This window comes from Pieris rapae, chromosome 13, assembly GCF_905147795.1.
Source record: "Pieris rapae chromosome 13, ilPieRapa1.1, whole genome shotgun sequence".
In the NCBI taxonomy this organism is placed as follows: Eukaryota; Metazoa; Arthropoda; class Insecta; order Lepidoptera; family Pieridae; genus Pieris; species Pieris rapae.
Genome location: NC_059521.1, coordinates 7,418,777 through 7,440,907, shown reverse-complemented (window position 1 = coordinate 7,440,907; position 22,131 = coordinate 7,418,777). Strand labels below are relative to the sequence as shown.

The following is a 22,131-nucleotide window of genomic DNA, read 5'->3' as shown; positions in this document are numbered from 1 at the left end:
ATTTAACTATGTTCAATTTTTATATTGTAATGTAACTAAGTGTTAATAAATAATAAATAAAATGAAATAAATAAATTTATTCATAAGAATATAATGAAATGTCGTAGCTGGATTGTCTTGCATTAAGCTTTTGCTTATTGCGTTTATAGCTGATTTACAGCTACACATTGCCGTGTTAATTACGGTTAGGCCATTTTAAATATTTATCATAGTGATAACTAGACTTATTCAACCTGGTAAAATGTGCTTTCAATGTTGTTTTACGTTGGTATATTAATAATATAATACGATGGCGATATTAATTTTCACTATGTAGTGCTTTTAAAATTGTTGATATGTGCAAAAATATACTAAATATTTATTTTTATCACATACGCTTTCATGAACACACGGATTCACATATTCATACACATATTGAAGATCTTGATATTTTCATAAATATGATTTAAGTTACAATTACTTTTTATTAAAAATGTATTCTTACTATTTGTTTAATACGTACCTACTATGTACCACGACAGAGCTGTAGTCTTATTACTCACAACATAGGGGCTTCCCACTTTGGAGACTAGCATCTGACATATATTATTATACATCATTTTTATTAAATTTATTACTATATTATTTGTAATAGTTAATACTAAACCCTGTTGTTATCGAGAACGGTTCTGGGAATACGCTGTCGTTCAGCTGAATTGCGTGAAGTATTTCGGTTACGCACCAAGATAAGGCATAACGTCCGATATCGTTTCTTTGACCTACTTCTTTTGAAAAGAATTCTTTGTTGTTTCATATTTTTATGGAAAGAAAAATGTTTTATTACGACAGTTAATATACGCTTTTATCGGAGCCGTTGTAACACTTTGTACCAGTCTTATATACATATATACACATGTGGCTAAACTATATTTAACTGAGAGCAGTGTCTAGTGGCGTCAGCGTGCGGCTCTCATCCCTGAGGTCGTAGGTTCGATCCCCGGCGGTGCACCAATGGACTTTCTTTCTATGTGCGCATTTAACTTTTGCTCGACCGGTGAAGGAAAACATCGTGAGGAAACCCACATGTCATAGACCCAAAAAGTCGACGACGTGTGTCAGGCACTGGAGGCTGATCACCTACATTGCTATTACATTTAAAAACGATCATGAAAAAAATGCAGAAATCTGAGGCCAAGACCTAAAAGAGGTTGTAGCGCCACTGATTATTATTATTATTAAACTATATTTATCTAAGATCTTGAACGGGTATCAAGCAAATCTTAATACACTTATAACAGTCACAAACGTTTTGTAGAGATCTTTGGTGAACTCATTTGTCATCATAGGTCCAACTAGACGCTAATGTCTAACGCGGAAGACAACATAGTTTATTTAACATGTCGTGTCGTTAAACTTAGAGGTTTGAATACTATATTATTTGCATATATAGTTAATCTATGGTAAGAGTTAACTTAATGGATGATTGTGAAAACGACTGTGACTTGTAAATGGTATCTTTTGATAAAACTTTATTTTACAAAGAAATGGCGATTTTTTTTATGAATGCAAAAACTCAACAACATGCACTCGCTTCACAACCTCTTACAATATTATCATTTTTAACACGTTTAGCTTTCAGCAACACAGCTTTTGAGCACCATTAAATTTAAACACAAATTCAGTAATTTATTAATATTTTTTGGTTTATTTCTGCAGGTATTTTTATACAAGACATATTCAAATATTTTAAACGACAAAATTTCATCCTATATATTTACTGAATATTTAAATAACCTATTTGAATATTTTCATGAAAGAAAAATATGTTTATAAAGCGAATCAGTATTTAAATTACACTCCTACATGTCCATCAAAATCGTTGGACAGAGTATCATCAAAGTCTCTAACAAAATTGATTCGTACAGGGAAAGTAGATGAGAAAGCCACCCAGCTACATGCAATAGCGTCGCTGAAAGTGCTTCTGGAAGCGACGAGGCCGAATGCTGGCGGTGCTGGTGCGGTGGCAGCGAAGAACGCAGCAGCGACCGCTCAAGCGAAAGAAACCCCGATGGACCTGCCCAATGGTGGCCTTGCGGATGTACAGTTAGATGCTATAGAAGAGGTAAAGTTTATTATTATCTGTTTCTATGCTTAACCGTATGTGTACGTATACATATGTAGTGATCAAAGCCTTCCCACAAAGAACACACACTTTGTAATAGGTTAAGTAGTATACACCGTAAAATCAAATGTGTGGATAATAACCGAGATAGATTTATGAGTTCACTAAAACACTCGTCATTCATAATTATTAATTTAAATATTGACATAAAATAATACGATTAACGATGGTCGGGTTTATCACCAATTGCTAAGTTAAGTGTTTTTATATCCAAGGAATTTTAATTAAATCAAACTACTAAAGTGTTGACTTTAATTAAATATATAGCGAGCATTGTTTTATAAAGAAAGCGAGGTCCATTCATTGCTTGAATTGCTTTTATTCTTAAACGATAATGCTGCATACTTATTTCATGACAAATCAAACGTCGATTCGATGTTAAAATTTTATATGCAACTACTATTATTTAATTAAGAAAGCGAAGTAAATTAAAATATTTTTTATATGTCTTTCATTACTGTCATAATATTATATTAAAAACTGCTCTAAAATGGTATGTAAAGACATTCTTATTAGAGAACTCATAAAGCGGCTTTAAGAATGTAGTGAACTAAATTAAAATGTTTCGCTTCACACACTATACAACTAAGCATCCTACAAACGATCTCTTGGCCTGGATTCATATTTGACTTGCTTCTAATGTCTCTCGAGGTTCTATGATATATTCGTACATACGATATATAAGTACATGAGTATATTTGTTTTGCATGAAAGGAAGTACATGATTATCGCCGTATCCGACATTTGTATATTTCAGGCATTTTCGCCTGGATTCTTTATCAATGAATTTTCACCAGTTTTATATTTATATATGTGAATTTTACCTTACGTTTACCATTAAAAGGCAGAATACTAAAAATAACTGTTGGTGCTACATTTCTGTATCTGTTTCGTGTTCATTTATTTTAGGTGATCAATCTTCTGTGTCTGACACACGCCCGAGTTTTAGGGACTAAAACATGCCGGTTTTGTATGTAATGTTCTTTGACGTACAAGCAACTTAAAATAAATTAAGTAAAACTAATAGTATATTTATTAACATCAATAATTTATATATTTCTTCGGATAATTATTAAATTTGAAAGAAAAACAATATCATACAGACTACTGTAATAATTCGCTATGGGCTTCGCTACGCTCTTACCCGTCCCATTTATATTATGAAAACATTTAACATCCACATAATATTGGACTTATCTAACGATGCAACCACGGTCGTCATTTACAAGATCTTAAGATGAATTTCCAAGACATAGAAATTGTAAATAGCAAATAAATTTTAAGTTGTTGCTGAGTTATCTCTGCAGTTAAAGCGCTTGGCAAGACTAGTGCAAGGTCACTCTGAATGTATGACACAGTTTATCACATATTTTGCATACAACTGCGTTAATTTTCCGCTAAAGTTTATTTAAAATAAAATTATAGCGCATTTGCGAACGCTACTAAAATATCATAAGTCTTATGAAGTAGTTCTTAAATTACAATTTCAAAAAGATTGTCTATGAACATAACTTGGCAGATGGGATATATTTATATACGTTACACAAGTGTTGTAAAGAAGGTTTTTTTACCGTTTGTTTGTTTGAATTGAATAGGCTCCAAACTACTGGACTGATTTGTAAAATCTTATATTATCTCTGATAAACAAACGAGATCTATCTCTAAAAAGATTCGAGTTCGGAATGAAACTACAATAGAAAACAATTCCTATAACGCATACGCTGCGGAAAGTATTGACAATAGAGCTAAGTGATATACTACCAAAAAAATTACGCAATATATGTAACAAAAAAGTATTTATAAGTCTGAAACCCAGAAAAGGTAATGGTACGACGTGCTAGAAACAAATTAATCCGAATGGAACACAGAGCACAGTTAGTATAACAATAAAGCTGAGAGCACAGGAACAGGATATTAAGTATAAGACTTATATTGATTGTGAGAAATCGCTTAATTGCATATAAGGTGTGACGCCTTCATTTCCGTCGTTTTATTTAATAGTATTCACTGTATGACGTCCGCTTAACTTTCTATTATTACAACTGAACTTTCCGAGCCGAGGAGATTTTTTTCTGCCGAGGGATCCAACTCGGCTGCGGGTGCCTGCATGTTGCACCACGCTATATTCTAAAAATTGCTACGCCATGGCCGTAAGAATATTTAATCACCTTCCTAGAAGCTATAGATCGCTGCCATGTAATGTTTTCAAGGGGAAGGTGATTGGGTTCTTAAAGGCAAGGTGCTTTTATAGCGTGGGCGACTACCTAGATCATAGGTTTGATATTAACGTGGGGAACATCACTTCAGATGTTATTAAATAGAAGAAAAAGAAGCCTAACGTTTAAATCGTTGTATTTTTGGATAGGAATTTTTACATATATTGGTGTCTAGCTAGCTCAACGCTGTCATTTTTCTACCTGTGTTTTTCTAAATGTGGGATTTGATAACTAGTCTTGTTATTCAATAGATCAAATAAATAAATAAATAAAATATAATTTGCATGCCTATTCATATGTGGCGGATTTTTGTAATTTATGTAACTAATTGTAAGACTAATTCTAGCAAATAAATGATTTGAATTTGAATTTAAAACTCTTGTGTTATTAATTTGAATATCTTAATAATCAGATTGATCCTAATTAGGAGAGAGTATGAGAGTTCAGTCGTACCAAAGGGGAAAAGTCTATGTCAAGAAATATACTTCGACTGGCCGTTTTTTTGCTAACAACATTTTTCGTAATAAATAATCTTGTTTTAACATACTGATCATAAGAATCCGCCATCTTGTCTGTCAATGAACTCCGCGCATGTTATACCAATTAGGAGAAAAAATATTCAAATACTGTTATTATATGATTTAAAGTTGAAAGACTTTTTTTCAAAAAGTGGAAGGATATTGTTATATATATTTAGGTTTAAAGTCATTTATTCACATAATAGACAATAGTAACTTACATGAGAACTTATATACTAAAGATACAGTTTATCACGTCGTGGGTCATTAAAGAGGTTCAAGGATAACTTAGTGAAGTAGAACTTGTGGACTTTGATGTAAATATATAGCTGGGTTCTTTAACGCCCGAACCTTATCATTTATCCACAATCTCAGATTGAAAACAATCTGAGATCAGATGGTGGCAGTCGATCGATCTCCTATCTGCATCTCAATAACCAAACCCTACGAAGACGATCCATTTATGGCGACGGATAGAATGAAATCTCTTCGCTCTTTACACTTATATTTGAGAATCAATATAAACCAGATAAAATAAATAAAACCGTACAAATAATATTAAAATAAACATATTTAAAATAGATCAAATAGCTTTTTAAATATTTTAAAAACTGGTATAAGTTAAAATCTTAAGGTAGGATATTAGGCACTACCATGGATAGCTTGTATCGACAGATGGCTATTACAATACTTCGATTGGTTATTTACACACTTTTATCAATATTTGGAGAAGTCTATCTCAGATGGTCAAAAATGTATGATAGGCTTAGGCGTTAGTATTAATTTAAATATTGCTAGGCTGTCTGCACTTTCTATATTTTGAATATATCTACCGTAGATATATTATACCATATATCTTTAAAGAAACAATAATTTAACCTGGAATTAATAAAGGTTTAAGCTAAATGCAGTTTTGTCATTTTTTATTTTTATTGTTGATTGTGTTACAGATAGGAGACTTAGAAGATGACACGACACCGCTAGACATGTCGTGGCCATCTGGTTTCCGGAAACGACTGACGTATTTGTTGGTCGCGCCAATTGTCTTCCCATTATGGATTACCCTCCCGGACACAAGGACGCCGAGAGGTAAATATATCAATCATTATGATGAACCCTGATTTTAAACGCACTTAGCCAACTAATACGACTTTTCCTTCATGAAGAGAGCTTATTAATTCTTAAAAGGCCGGCGACTCACTTGCGAGCCCTCCATAAGCGAGTGTCCATGGGCGAGAGGTATCATTTAACATCTGGTGATGTTCGGCGCGTTAGCCCCTGTTCTAAAAAAAACTTAATTGTCATTTAGATTATATGGGCAGCGACTAACTTTAAAGCCTATATTTGTAATTATTCCTTATTTAAATGCGCTCAGATTATAATCTATATCTGTAGAAAATTCATCAGATGTATCCTTGTTGTAATTACGTAACATAAATAGTAACTAATATAAACTATGTCATATCAACGCTGTACAGATAAAATGGATTAAACCATTATGTTGAACATAATAGCGATAACAAGTGCTAAACTATTCTATCCGCACATTACATCGATGCCATTAATAACCATTTGCTCCAGATTGATCGTAATGCTTCATAGCTAACTAAACAGTTTGTCAATTGTTATATCATGATAATGTTGCCACAGCCTATAAATACGCGACTTAATTAATCGTTATCTAACATTATATGAGACCAATGAATTTTTAATGAGGCAAATTTTGGTATATAAAGTCCTTGTGTTAATTACAATCATTATTTGTGATGATGAAGAAGTTTTTTTGCCAGTTTTCGCATTCTACGCCCTTGATTTAAGAAGTGGCAGTAAATGTTAATATAGACAAAACTTTTTTACTGATTACATCGGTTAAGGTACCCGCATGAATAAATTACATTTTGATTTTAAATATCATTCCCAACTATATTATGGGTATTCAGTAAATAAAGAACCTTATAAATAAAAGATTTCAAGGTGTATTAATCAATATTTTGATATAAATCCGCTTACTATCTAAAGCTATGTTCGTTAAACCGCTAATAGAACACATATTTTTAACTGTTAATATCTGTGGCAATGTGCGGTGATTTATGATCAGGTCAAAAAGCCATATAAAAACAAATGACAAACGCAGAACACGTTCCTTGGAATTAAGATACATCTCGCAAACACATAAGCCATATCAAACTGTCGCAATGTATTCCATAACGGTATTATAGCTGAGATTCGATCGGAGTCTAATGCAATTAGCATTGGAGCATTCAGAGGCGATTAGGCACTGACAAGCTTCCATTACGCGCTACGAATTGGATTTAGCCTTCAATTGCTGTGTTTACAGCCTGCAACCACTGAAGATATTTTGCTATCTCTTACCACGTTTTCATAGTAATTACTTGAATCAAATTATTTTACAAGAAAGTTATGCATACATGTAGTAGAAGGTCGATTTATACTAGTATTAGTTTTTATCGTACAGGGGGTGCTAATAATAACTATAGTAATAATAGTAACTACCCATAGATATGACAACGCTGCTTTAACCACCCGTTATTGATTTAACTTTATTTTACTTTACTTTTGATATAAATAGAAATTTATTTTTTACGTATGAAGACGAATGACTTTCTATTTGAAAAAAAAAACAGCGTGCCTCTATTTATTTTTTCGGTTACTATAACAATGTACTAAGTCCAATACAACGTTATTGTGTCTATGACACGGTCAATAACTCATATAATTAGATCAACCCTCGGTCCTTTTTCTATAAAAATAATACACAAATTCAGTAAGTAAGTGACCTTTACCATTTCAAGAAACGGTTTTACCGGCTTAAATTGCTGGTATTTATAATTTAAACTATTTCTTATTTCATAGCGAACACCCCAAGTTTTATTATTACTTCAATTGTTTACGTTTCTGTTTAGCGTGTATTGTATAATAGGTGAGTTGTCTCTAACACCATATGGGCTAGTGTCAGCCCGTTTTTGGTTAAGGTACAAAACAATTGTTCTTTCTTCCTTACGATTCTCCAATGAAACATGATGAACTTTGTTTATTTGTACTACTCATTATTTTCCCTCTATTAAATTAATCAAACCATTCTTTTCAGGGAAGAAGCTATTCCCTATAACATTTATAGGGTCGATAGTGTGGATAGCATTTTTCTCCTACCTCATGGTGTGGTGGGCGAACATTGCGGGGGCAACGGCTTACGTACCTCCCGAGGTGATGGGGCTGACGCTCCTCGCTGCGGGGACTTCTGTGCCTGACCTGATCACTTCGGTGATAGTCGCCAGGAAGGGCTTCGGGGATATGGCTGTGTCGAGCTCAGTTGGGAGCAATATCTTCGATGTCACAGTGGGGTGAGTATACAAGCTAATTCAAGTAAAATATTGACGGATAATTTCTCGTAACAAATGGATTATCGGATAGCTTTTCTCTGGCGTCACGAAGATATAAATTCATCATCATCATCAATGGTTATACAGGCCTTAGCCTCCTCAATTACACTTCGCCATCGCGATCTATCTAGTGTTGTCGTCAATATAAATTAACGACGACAATACATTCTTTAACTAATTGAATTGTGTATCCGTTTACGACTAAGAGGTTAATCTTTGGTTTTTATACAGCTTTAGCGGATTAACGTAAGCGTTTTCAACATAAACTCGGAACATAAATATCAAATTTGTATTTAAACTATCCAGAAACAAAGTCATACAAAATTCTCATTTACTTCAAAATTCTTACACTTCTTCTTCCTCTGGTGCCACTTTATTGCTGAAGGTTGGCTTTTAAAAATTTGATTCCGGGTATCCTTGATTCCTCAGCGCATGTGATGCCGGTCCACTCCTTCCTTCAATCAGCCTGTCACTTGTCTTGAACTTTGTACATCCATGTTATCATAAAGGCATAAATTATACCAACTCTCTAGTAAATATTCTTTGAACATACCGAGAACTATCAGTATCGCTTTTTCATTTATCACTTATACGTATTCTATTTTGGAAGAAAGGCAGTGGTGTACGCGTAAGTTAAAGATTTAGCGATAATGGTTAGGATTTTCATTGACAGACTAAAGACTGTCTTTTATTTTTTTTATAAGGCAGGATCAGGCTTCAGGTCTTGGAATAGATTGTTGTCCCTTTAATCATAAGACAGTCTAAGAAAAAGACGCGATTATATATTATATACAATAATAAAACTCATATTTAGATAACTAATTACCTCAATATCTAATTATACTATCGAATTCAAAAGCTTTTTGTCAAGTTATAAATTACTATCTATAGAAAAGCTTCAAAAGCTAATAGAAGTTGTCAACCAGCCTTCGGACATCATTTTAGCAATATCCGATTTAGTGGGGATTAATTTCAACTTTGTAAAACTTCTACAATATACTTAAATGTTTATAGATAAGCAATTTTGTACACAACCCCTCTTCAAATTATCAATGAGAAATTACGACTTTAAGTCAAGGATAGAACGTTCTGATTCTTTTGGACACCGCCAAAGTTTTAATGTTTTTTTTATAGAACAGGGGGCAAACGGGCAGGAGGCTCACCTGATGTAAATATTGTAAAAATTTAGTCCTTATGCCAGCAGGTTAAGGTCCACGTTGTGCTTGCAATATCGATCGGATGTCTACAGACGATGTACAGACAAAAATAAAAGTGCATCCGCAAGGGATTGTCTGTAGAGTATTTTTTATTCCGCTCGGATTATTCTAACGTTAAATATATTTTAACGTATTTTTTTTAATCCATAGAGTTTTATGAGGCAGAAAAGACTAAGACGAATTTTGAATGTAAAGGTTTTGAGAGAATGCTACTTTTAAGATTTCAATTGAGGTCACGATAAAATCTTTGAATGAAAATGTTTCAAAATAACATTTAATTAAATAATCAGTCGTTATTACTACAGTAAGTCAGTAACCTAATATGTACAACGTTTTCGATAGTATTCTTACATATCGAAACAACGCTTTCAGTATTTGAATAAGATACATTTTTCATATATTTTGTTTAGTTTACCACACGATTAATATTCCAAGTATAGGTTTCCGTTAGGCATTCGAAATTCATTGCTGCGATAATTATATATTTTTTTATATCACGTATTTAGTCTTAACTACAATAAGCAATAAAAAAATCCTAATTTCTGACTATAAGTAACTACTTATAGTCAGAAATTAGGATTTTTTATTCAACTGAATGTCTAATTCTCCAGGCCTCAATCACAATTTGATGAAATGCATAAAATAAATTTTATGGCATTGCGGAAAGTGGTTGAATTTCATCTAAATCGTATGTTGTATTCCCGTCACAGCGGTTGCAATTCCTGACTTTAATCTTAACGGTATACGGTCTATTTTGGGTATATTATATTTGGAGCACGTGTGAGGATTTATGTGGCAGTTTATCTAGGAACAGCAGGTCTGCGGTAATGGTCATAATGTATTGCCGTGGTTAAACGTATTTCGTTGTGAATAAAGTGTAATGAACACAGTTCGTTCTTGTATTCAATTACTGCATGAAAACTATGCAGTACAATTGCTTCTTTTTTATATATGTGTTATAAAATATAGGGTACGGGAATTGGGTATAACTCACTCCTGGCTTCAACAATTGTATCGGGTAGGAAACCTATAAATTCCCGATTGTTAATCTGCATTTACAGGACTTAATAAAAAAAATATCTTGTTTTTTTTAGCCTTAAATTATTTCCTGGTTCACTAATATCTAATTATCCTATGTGTAAATATTTTTTACAGTTAGTATGTAGGAACCCTCTCCGGTAGAGGCCTTCTCCAAGGCTTGCCATCTTTCTCTACCCCGAGATATATGGATCCATTGAGGACCCGCGATCTTTTTGATGTCATCATCCCACAGAGCGTAGCGTCTACCTCTGCATCGTTTACCTCTCCATGTAGTTACTGATTTCCCCGCCCACTTCCACTTCAGTTTTTTATATAGTAATAGATTTAATATATTCTCGTTCTTAAGTGTTAATTTTTCATAGTTTGTTTGGAAATTAATTTTTAAGGCCAAATACGGATCGTACAACCCAGTTAACTTTAATTATTTATATTTGTTTCACATATCAATCCTTGTTTTCTGGAATTTTCTACTGTGTTGTCTTGTTTTCTGAGATACGCAGACCTCTTTCCGCTAATTCTTATTCAGTCATGTTTATTGCTTCGTTCGATTTTATTTGTTTTATATATAATTTTATTATAAAGAAAAATGTCAAAATAAGTTTTTACGCCTTCGTAAATACAGAGTAAAGTCCTTTACAATCGTACACGAAGTCACGTGCCATAAAATGGCATTTGTGGCTCTAATGTTCCAGTCACTTACCCTTTGTCGTAAAAACCTTAACATGGAACAAAGAACCTTGAACCGTCGCTCTTGATCATGTCCCCTTGACATTTGCACACTCAGCTCTTTCCACCGCTCTTTGGCTGCTCACGGAGATTAGAAATCTCTTCTCTAGCCAATTTCAAGTCTACTTATATAAGAAAATTCAATTTTGACACGATTCCGTTTCTTTCATTAAGTGATAGATAAGTTAAAGTGTCGACTTATGCCGCTGAACTGCTCTACTTAGAATTTTGATAGCGGCTTTCATTCATTGTATTATGTTTATAACAAACTTACTCAAAAAGTATATATATTAAATATACCAATAAAATAAATTTTAGATACATCACCTAATACATAAAAATATATCTAATAACTAACCTTAAAATTTAATTATTAAAAAATATTATTAAAAGTCCCTTTAGGCAAGGTTCCGAAGATACTAGCAGCGTTCCCCCTTTGAATAGCTAGACTAATTCTTTGTGCGAGGTAGCTGCCAGCTCTTCGATCTCCTGTGATGTCGACAATCAATTTTAGATTATATTTTAGATATGTATAGATTATTATAGATATAGGGTATATCTTATTATATATAAGGTCGGCAACGCATTTGCGAGCCTGACAATTTTAATGACCATGGGCGGTGATATTAATTAACATCACATGATGTTAATTAGTATCTCCTTCCCGTTTGCCTCGTATTACAAACAAAAAAAAGTATGGAATTGACGTCTGTAAGGCATGGGTTTTTAGCACCACTCATAAAAAAATAATAAAAAAATTTTCTTTCTTAGGCAAAAGACAGTGAAAAACATTATACCAATTGTTAAATATAGCGTTTTGGCATAAGCACAGCATCCTTTTTACAGAGATAAAAAGCATTAAAAAGAAATATGAGCAAATTTTAAAATGGAAAAGACAATTATAATATTCTCCGCTTATTTTTATATAACCTTTGGCTCGGTTCCAAAGCCTCTATAGAACCCACTGTTCTTGCCACTAGGGTTGCCATTGATAGAAATGCTTCTGGCCTAAATAAATAACGACTTACGTAGGCACAAGCAATGCACTTTTCACAATAGATTATGTATTATGAAATGCAATAATTTCACTCAACTTTAAGTGAATTACATTATAACATATTTGTATGATAATTTTTGGGTTCGTCCATAATATAATCGGATACCAATTAATTATTTAATTAGTTAATACAACACAAAGGGTACGCTGAAAACAAAATAGATATTCATTCATAAGGATTGGTAAGGCAATTAGGAGAGGAGAGAGAGAGAGAGGAGTTTTAGTTAAAAGAATATGTTTATTTACATCTTCACTGTAAATACATTGTAAGTTATAACCCAAACTTATCTAGCAAACATTCTTTAATAAGATTTCATATTCATAAAAGGTTTTGACAACCCTACCGTGTTCAGGGCTTTGTTATTTTGTCAAAGTATGTCTTAACTTCACGTGAAAATGGCCATTGCATTTATTTTATTTATAAAGTAAGTTAATATTTTTTCCATGTTTTTCTTTATATAATAATATCCAAAGTCCAGATAGGCCAGTTTTATCATATATTTATGTTAATAACTTAAGTTTAAATTACGTACTTATTCCGTTGTGTTGATATATTATAGGAAATGTAACAGAAACTTTTTGCTGATAATTCTAAGAGACAAAGAGGGATTTAACCATGACCGATATATCTCCCAAGGTACCGTAGAACTAAACTTTTGTTAGTTTTCTACGAACATAATTTCTGACTTTCTTAAATACAAGCTATTATTTCATAAGATATTAACTTTTTGCATTTTTTTTAAATTTTAGCTAGCCATGTAGGAGATACAAAACTGAACTGATATTGCTTATTTTATGTCAAAGCAGTTAATCTCTATTGGAAAGCAATTTAGATGTATGGTTCCCACAATTCCCACAGACCACATTACCTAAGGCAGTGAAAGGCACTAAGCTTAAATTATAATTGTGGTTCTATATGTATTTGACGTACACTAAGAGCAGTGTTGGCCTAGTGGCTTTGAGAGTCGCACGCTGAGGTTGTAGGTTTGATTGGTTAGGTTCGGCTGTGCACCAATGGAGTTTCTTTCTATGTGCGCATTAAACATTTGCTCAAACGGTGAAGGAAAACATCGTCAGAAAACCGACATGTCTCAGGTTTTATACTCAAAAAGTCGACGAGTGTGTCAGGCACTGGAGGCTGATCACCTACTTGCATATTAGATTTAGAAATGATCATAAAACAAATTCAGAAATCTGAGGCCAAGACCTAAAGAGATTGTAGCGCCACTGATTTATTTATTTATGTATTTGACGTATCTCATAGTTTATAGTTATGTTAGTATTAAGCTATGTTATACCATTATCCTTTCAACACTGATATTGTAATTGGCCAATGATTTTAATAAAACTTAAACTTTTAAAAAGATCAATGAACAGTGTTTATTTCAAATACATTATTTACTAAGCCACAAAAATCACTAACTTATTTTGTAAGACAATTAAAAGCAGAAGTTATATAAATCACAGTTTAACATAACCTAAATAAAGAAATCAATACGTCCCTAAAAGCTCCTTTTGTTGGACATAAATCAAGGAAAGTGGGGCAGAGAAATGTCTAATGGCCGCCAATTGTGACTTACATTCCATCTACATTTACGATTAAGTACAATAAATATATTTATTTTATAATATAACAAATATTTGTATAATTTAAAAATAACTCTGTAATATCAAAACAAGAGTAAGAGTAGAAACTCAGCTCAATTAACTGAAAGAATCTATGGATTATTTTTCTAGGCATTTCTATTTATTAGTTGGTGGTGTTCTCTGTGCCTAACTCACATCATTAATTTACGTGATATGCCTCACAATGTCTTCGCGGTACAAGCAATTGTTAGTTGCGCATACAGAAACGCCAGTGTTAGAACGTACGAGTTGGGAGTTAAAAGTTGCTCATTGCTATCACGTGTTCAATCTAACTTTAATCTATAGAACGGAATCGGTAGGTGCGCAAACATGCTAATTTTCATAACTAATACTTTTCCAAGGAGACACGATGCTTTAACGATTATTCATTTGTTTATGTCAATAATATTTAACGAACACAAAGAATTTTGAAGAAGTTTTTCTATTTAAATCCCAACCATCTGATATAACTAAGCTAACTCAAGTCACATATGAATAATTTTCTTTGATTAATTTTCTTGTATTGTTACTAAGAAGTTATATAAAAGCAATAAAACATTATTAAAACTAGACTTGTACATTTATAAATACAGGGTATGGAACCTCAAAGAAATATTCTTATGTATTAAAAAAAAAGACAATTAAAAAAAAGCATTACATATAATAATCAAAACACAATTGAAACGAGAATTCGGTAAGTTAAGATCGAATATTTAATCGAATTTATTTAATTTATATCTTTATAACTTTAACCCAGTGGTATTTTGTCCTTTACGAAACTTACAAGATGTAATTGCCAAAGCTCCGCCTTTCTTTAGCCCGTTTTCGAATGTTACACGAAAGTTCAAAGTTAAGTAACATGGCGTGACCTTAGCGATACTCGTAAATGATCCCCACACAGCCTTTTGATATTCATCTACGCAATTTAGGAGCCTTGGCCCAAATGTGGGGTCAAGAAAATGCCAAAGGAAATAGTTTGCGTGCGCTGGGCCCTTTTTCCTAATTTTAAACAAATATAACAATTAATCATTTTTCTTTTGTGGTTATTTAACTTAGTTTTATTATTGGTTTTTAGTAAAATATAGAAAGATCATATCGTATATAGATAGATAGTTTTTATTGTAAGAGACCGCCAATGCTTCAAAATGTATCTTTTTAAGGCACATATTAAACTTTTGTTTATTTTTCATTAATTAATTTGAACATAAAAGGAAAATGAAAAACAACAAACCGAGATTTCGAAAAAATATATCGCAATTCATCGATCCAATCTTTCATTACTTTATATCATTTTTTTAAATATTTAGACATATCACGGAAGGTACAAATCAATACTGGAATGACCTAAAACACAAAAAATATTCACACCAATCATAACATGAAGGAAAAAACAATAAGATTATTGATCAGAGAAACGTTATCATTTCAGTTAGTGAAACTAGTTTAGTGTAAAAAGTATTATAGCATACCTATGAGCATTATCTTAGTATATGTCAATTGAAACAAGTACTATTGAGAGTATGACTTGATGTTAAGTGATGATCAGGCTCCTGCCCGTTTGGTGCCTTTTCTATAAAAATTAAGTTGTTCAACACTTATTAGTTATAACTATAGTTATTTTTTAATTTGTTAGAGATTGTAACATTGATAAGGAAACGATGAAGTCTTCCATTTCAAAGTAATTGGTACATCTTTATTCGTTAGGTTATTCAAACAAATGGAGATATGGGATATGATACCCTATTATTTTGTGAAATCGGTTTTATTTTTGATTTTAGGCTGATTTTTATTGGACTCCATACAACAATCTCTGAGTCAAATTATTATCTTTATTCCAGGTTACCCCTCCCATGGCTGTTGTATGGACTGATATACGGTGCACCAGTCCAGGTGAACTCCAAAGGCATGGTGTGTAGCATTGTGCTGCTATTTGCTATGCTACTATTCGTCATCCTGAGCATCGCGTGCTTCAGGTAAATTCAAATCATTTCAAAACAGAACACTAAATTGTTAATCATTATAAATTTCGCCTATTCATTATTTAAATTAAATAAAAAACGAATAAAAACGTTTTTATGTAATTTTATGTTGTGTGAACTTTCACCAAAAAAGCTGTCAAATCAATTTGACAGATAGCTATTTGATTATATTGTTTCGAGCTAGAATCTCGGATGGAATCGACGTATATCACTTACTTACTATTTTAAAATACAACAGAACTTTTAAGCAAAACAAAGTCAATTTCAACCCGTTCGCCATTTAAACGTCATCTATTGTCACGTAGTATTGACTCAACAAAAATCACTTTTGTCACGGGAAATTAAATTTTATTTTGGTTTACGCGTATACTACTTATTATAAATCGACATTTAAAGAACCCTTCAACATTCGTGATAAGGAAAAACCACCGATAAATTCGTGTCTATATTCGTTAAATACCGACCTGATATTTCTTCGAAAATCTAATATATAAAATTCTTGTGTCACGGGGTTAGTAACCGAACTCCTCCGAAACGGCTCGACCGATTGTTATGAAATTTTGTGTGCGTATTAGGTAGGTCTGAGAATCGAACAACGTCTATTTTTCATCCCCCTAAATGTTAAGGGTGGTCCTCCCCTAATATTTTTTATTTATTTTTTAGACAAAATTTTTCGTTTTTATTTTTTTACGAGACACCATACAAAAATACATAACTAAACTAAGCAACCCTACATTTTCACCCCTCTACAATCATCCCTTATGTTTTTTTTTTGTTAATTATAAACTTAAATTTTTTGGCACAATAACATGGCAAAACAACGTTTGCCGGGTCAGCTACTATATTATATATTCATTAGTTATTATAGACTGTTAGACCAACAGCGTTTGCTTTGATATCATTTCATTTGTGCAAATTTTTCTTACTAATAAAGATTATAAAAGTTAATATATGTGTATTGCTGTTCTAGGTGGAAAATGAATAGGGGGCTGGGCTTCACGATGTTCCTACTGTATTTTGTCTTCGTCGCAGTGAGCCTGGGTCTAGAGTACGGGTACCTTCATTGTCCGAGCGAGTAAATAGTTGTATAAATGGCGGACTTATGACAAATGTAATTAGAACGATAGGTAGTGTAACAGTTTTTCAGAGTGTTTTGGTTTTAACTTATTCTAATTTGGCAAGCTTTTAGTTGACATTGAAGTCGTATTATGCAGGATTTTTCAAACAACGAGCCTTTCAATCATAGAAAGATCAATATCAACTAAATAATTGCCTCTCGATCAAATATAGATGTCTATACTGTTTCGTACTCGAAGTGCTACGATAATTGTAGCAACGTAGACATTATGTAGCGTCATTGTGTTTGTCTACGAAGCTTGCTAATCAAGCAATAGTCAACTTATCAGTAGCACATACTGCTGTTGCTACGAAACTACTAACTACGTCTACGAAACGTATACGATTCTACGAAGTTTTTGAGTTGTGTGCATATATAGTTTTTTCTGCTTAAACGGTACAAAATCGACTTTTTAAAATGTACTTTTAGTATTTAGTTGAATATTTGAAATTAAAATGCTCAACGAGAATCTAACATTGTAGAATAATTGGTTTGAAATCATTGGAGTTTTGACGTATTCTGAAAGGTAACCAAAAAATGTTAAATAAATAACCAAAAGATCCAGCTAATTATAAAAAGTCTAAAAATATTTATGTTTTAACTAAAATAAGCGGTATAAACGGATTTAATCTTAACAATTTAGTTAATAACTTTATGTTTTAATATAAAAATTAAGAGAAATTAAATCATTCAACAGACTTTCCTTACGGTGCCTCTCGGAATATGGTAATCTTCTGTTTCTAATAAAAATAAATTTTACTACAAGTCTGTAAAATTTACCCGTATCTAATAATTCAAATACTTGTCAAAGAATTGTTGTTATTGTACAGCTATATAAATATTGAGCCGAAATTGAAGAACCTTGAACTAAACTATTTAACTCCAAACTAAATATCTAATAGAGGACAAACTGATAACTTCATTTTTTAAGTCAGTTAAAAAGCTGACACATTAAATTTCTATCAGGTCAGGCCTTATCAAATCTCAATTACAGTCACAAAACTGTGTCTGTTTATACTCCATAAAATTTGAAGTTCTTGTTATAGATATGTACCCAATTATTTTTATTAGAAAGAGTTAGATGTAATATGTAGACTAGAAGATGTATTGCGTGCTTAATAAGTTAGCTTTAAATTAGTTCCAAAATAAATTTACACTTTACGATATTACGTTTATTTATTTTTGTAAAGATTTTGTACCTTTGTAAATCAACTGTTTGATGTTTTAATGTTGAAATGTATACATACATTTATGTCATACATTTTCCACTGTTTTGGATTCAATATTATACAAAGTAGGTAAAACGTTGTTTTGAATGCACGGAAATAGTTTGTAAATACACTGTTTTGTAGAGAAGGGCGGGGCAAATTGAACGACTCAATAAATTATTAATATCACAAAATATCAGAACGTGCCTGCATATTGCAAACCATATTACTTAAAAATTCTTTGCTCCGCTTAGTGTTATTAGCAAATACGGTTTATTATTGGCTTGCGATCTTCAAAATCTAGAAACATCTTGTAAACCGTCCGTAGATTTCAATCTCAGGGGCCTGTATTCCCGAATCGAGATCGAATCGATTAAAACTAGTTTCGTTGTCTTTATTGATTTTGACAGTTGTCAAACTTGAGATATGTTTTGGAATACGGGCCGTAGCTCAGTTGGGCTTATAGTATTAAAGCCCTAAGCCAGCCTTTAGGGCGACGTCTTAATTGTTGATAAAATAACAGATTTTAACGGTACATTTTATCGATCAGTTGTTGAATTCCCATCAAATTTTATATTGACAACCCGCCTTGAAATAGCAATAAATAGTATAGCGTAGTTAGTAATGTTTGTATTGTTAAGCTTTAACAATTCAAAATCGCTCAACACGCATTGCGTACGAACTTTCCTTTACATAATTATATAAACTGATTGGTAAAAGCGCACAATAATGCATTATAAGAAACCTAATATCGAGAAATTATGTATTTCTAAAAGTATAAAAGTGGTCTTGAGTCTGATCTCTTTGCAATAATAAATATAACATTCAAAAGACGCGTTAACTTATTTCAATTATGACCGAGCAAATGATCTGTGTTATGATTAATTCAATCTGAAATCGTTACAGTAAAATATTAAAAATGGCTGTTGAAATGATGCCACTTTGGCCCTATATCCCTAATATCAATGAGATTGGCCGCCGCGACTCTTTCAGTAATTTAAAGAGATTGTTTATATAATTTGAGAAACGAAAGTTTTTGCAGGTAAGAAGCGAACAAATCGAATAAGTATTTACATATCTATGTACCGGGACAATCAGATACAATGATATTCTGTGATAAGGATATGCGCTTAATGACGTATTACAAGTAAGTGTATAATTTGAGGCTCGTCTTTTTCACAAAATACATAGGAATATTGGATTTAATATTAGCCTTCTGTAGTACGCTTAGCGGTGCCACTTCCGGTCAAACAGTACATTCATTACCATTCGAGTCTTGAGATATGTTATTATCGAAACAACTGTACGACCTCGTCGTGGCCATTTCTATATATTATATTAAGATTTGAATAACTTTTTCTCTCCAAACATTTCGTATGACGTTGATAATATTATAAAAACAACATAGTGTTGTAGAAAGCTAAATTTAATTCTTGTCTTATTATGTATACTGGTCGGCATCTACGCGTGTATGTTACAAAGCCTAATTCCAATGCGACACGATTGTAAGCTACTCTAAATATATTCTAGCGAATTCTATCTCTTTATATAAATATTGATTAGAATCTGTAAAATAATATCCTTCCATTAAAACCTTATTTCTAGTTAAAGTAAGATCAGAAACTAAAGGGTTCAAGTTAATCACGATGCATCTCCATTGTAAACGCATCCCTAGTAGCCAACGTTCATACTGCATTTGTTCAATTTTGAATAGTGGCGAGTGTTTTTGCAGCTGATTCGGAATTCAAATATGGCCGATTGTTGACATTGTTTAAAACAAATGGCGGTGTTTGAAATTAGAACCATTTAGTTTGAAGAATACACGCTCACTCTGGAAGCACGGGCAAAGCTAGTGCCCATTATATCTCAGATTTGTTACAACTAGAATCTTTACAATTTGACAGTATGTAGCCATTTGATACCTATTACGAATAACAAATTAACCCTTCTACGTAGTGTAAGACTAGGCTTAAAGCTAAATTAAATTTAAACATGTTATCTACCTTACAGAAATTGAGGTACAATATTGATATTCAAGTAGAATTGTTACTAGAGTGATGATTTTTATATAAAATTATGAAATGGAAACGTTTATGTACCGTTTAATTTTTTTCGACACATTTCACTGTCTCGTATCTTGATTACTTGCCTAATTGACATAGTACATTCTAATAAGCTTTAAATGTGTGTCGAATGAAATTATGCGGGTAGATTTTTTTCTGAGCTGACACATCTCGATTCGAGTTAATTTACGTAATAAATAATTGTACTTAATAGTACAATTTGTAGATTCTGATCTAATATTATATTTTTAATATCTAGAATTTTTGAAATATCTAAAAGTCTACAAACTTATCGAATCCATCTTAGTATAGTAGTTGTCTCTGCCACATGTAATTTGATTTATCATGTAAGTAATGTGTGACAGAGATAACGCTATACAAGACTGAAAATACTCTCTTTACAATTTCGATGTTTAATACTACCAATGATTATGAGCCAGCATTCACTACCTAATTAGCTCCGGGCCAGAAGGCTGAAGTAATTTCATCGACTTGATCTCGCTTCGTGATAGACCAATCAAGATTTATACTGGAACGGGTGTGAAGAATGTAAAAACAAAAAATACCATTGCGTTTGATTATAATTGGACCTGCTAGTCCATGACGCATCTATGAGTAGACTACACTGTTGACCAATGATGATCAAACGGAATGCGACATAGTTTTGCTGCATTCTCTGATAAGTTTGTAGCTGCGTTCGACTTGTCTTTTGCCTCGAAGTCGGGATGACAGCGTAGATCGTTAATAGTGATATTATAACTTAAGTAAAAACTAAAAAATGTTATTGATTTTAAAAAGTAGATAAGGAATAGGTTTTCAACAGGACTGTTGTGGACTACTGGGCTCTTGATGGACTTGTTTTGGTACGTTGGTGAATTTGGAATATTTTAACAGTATTATATTTTAAATGTAACGTTGTATTATGATGGGTTAGAAAATGATACAAAAAATACAAAATTGGGGTATTTCGCCATTATAAGCTAGAGCACACCAAATACGACTTTAAAGTTCTGCTATAAAACCTGAAGATCTGATCTCTACATTGAAGATTAACTGTACCATTTTCTAATGAACCATCGAATTTATATAAACTAACACGTTAGTCAAGACCAATTTACAAGATTTTTTTAATAACATATAGTTAAATTCAATTAACCTAAAACCATTAACGTGTACGTACGTACGTATTCAAATTATTTCACATTGGTAATAAAATGGGAGTGTTTAAGCGCCAACTTTAACAGCAAAAACATATTAACAAACCATTGCGCTGTAATTGAGTCTTAACACACTCATATTATTAACCATTTATTGTATTAAAATTCTTAGTCGTTATCCTTATCAAAGCTTCTATTAATTGTTATTGATTGATAGTAATCAAAATATGTTTAATCATCCTGAATCGTAGTAAAATTGGTTTGTACTTAGTATTTTTAATAAAATTGTTTGATGTACGCAAGAGCAATGCAGTGAGCGTCGTCTGGCGGCGGTATTATGAAAAATTACAATAAAAATAATAAAATAGTCAAACTGGTTTCATTATAGCAACCTTTTAAAATAATATAATAAGTAGCAGTTTTTTTAAAAGTAATGTATATTAATAAATTCTTAGTATAATTTGTTGCTTTTTTTTAATTTTGCAGTTTTTAATTTTATTCTTTTGTTTTTCTTTTAAATTACATTTTGTCTTTTAATGCTTGTTTTCTGTTTTTTATTTAATCTGTGTAATCTGTTTTGGCTTTGTGTATTGTATTTGTGTTTTGTATAATACTATGTGTTAAGTAGCTGTTGATTACTTATT

The 22,131-nt window shown here is 32.2% G+C and overlaps 1 protein-coding gene across 3 annotated transcripts in view; it reads left to right on the top strand.

Moving 5' to 3' along the window:
- Positions 1-21,856, top strand: part of LOC111004241 (sodium/potassium/calcium exchanger Nckx30C) — a 56,398-nt gene extending 34,542 nt beyond the window's left edge. For all 3 annotated transcript variants that reach the window (XM_022275177.2, XM_022275176.2, XM_022275175.2), the window contains 5 exons: positions 1,905-2,101; positions 5,846-5,984; positions 8,005-8,257; positions 15,802-15,936; positions 16,913-21,856. In XM_022275177.2, coding sequence (XP_022130869.2) covers positions 1,905-2,101; positions 5,846-5,984; positions 8,005-8,257; positions 15,802-15,936; positions 16,913-17,021 — 833 coding nt within the window. In that variant the 3' untranslated portion in view covers positions 17,022-21,856. The remainder of the gene's footprint in view (positions 1-1,904; positions 2,102-5,845; positions 5,985-8,004; positions 8,258-15,801; positions 15,937-16,912) is intronic.
- The last annotated feature ends 275 nt before the right edge of the window (positions 21,857-22,131 follow it).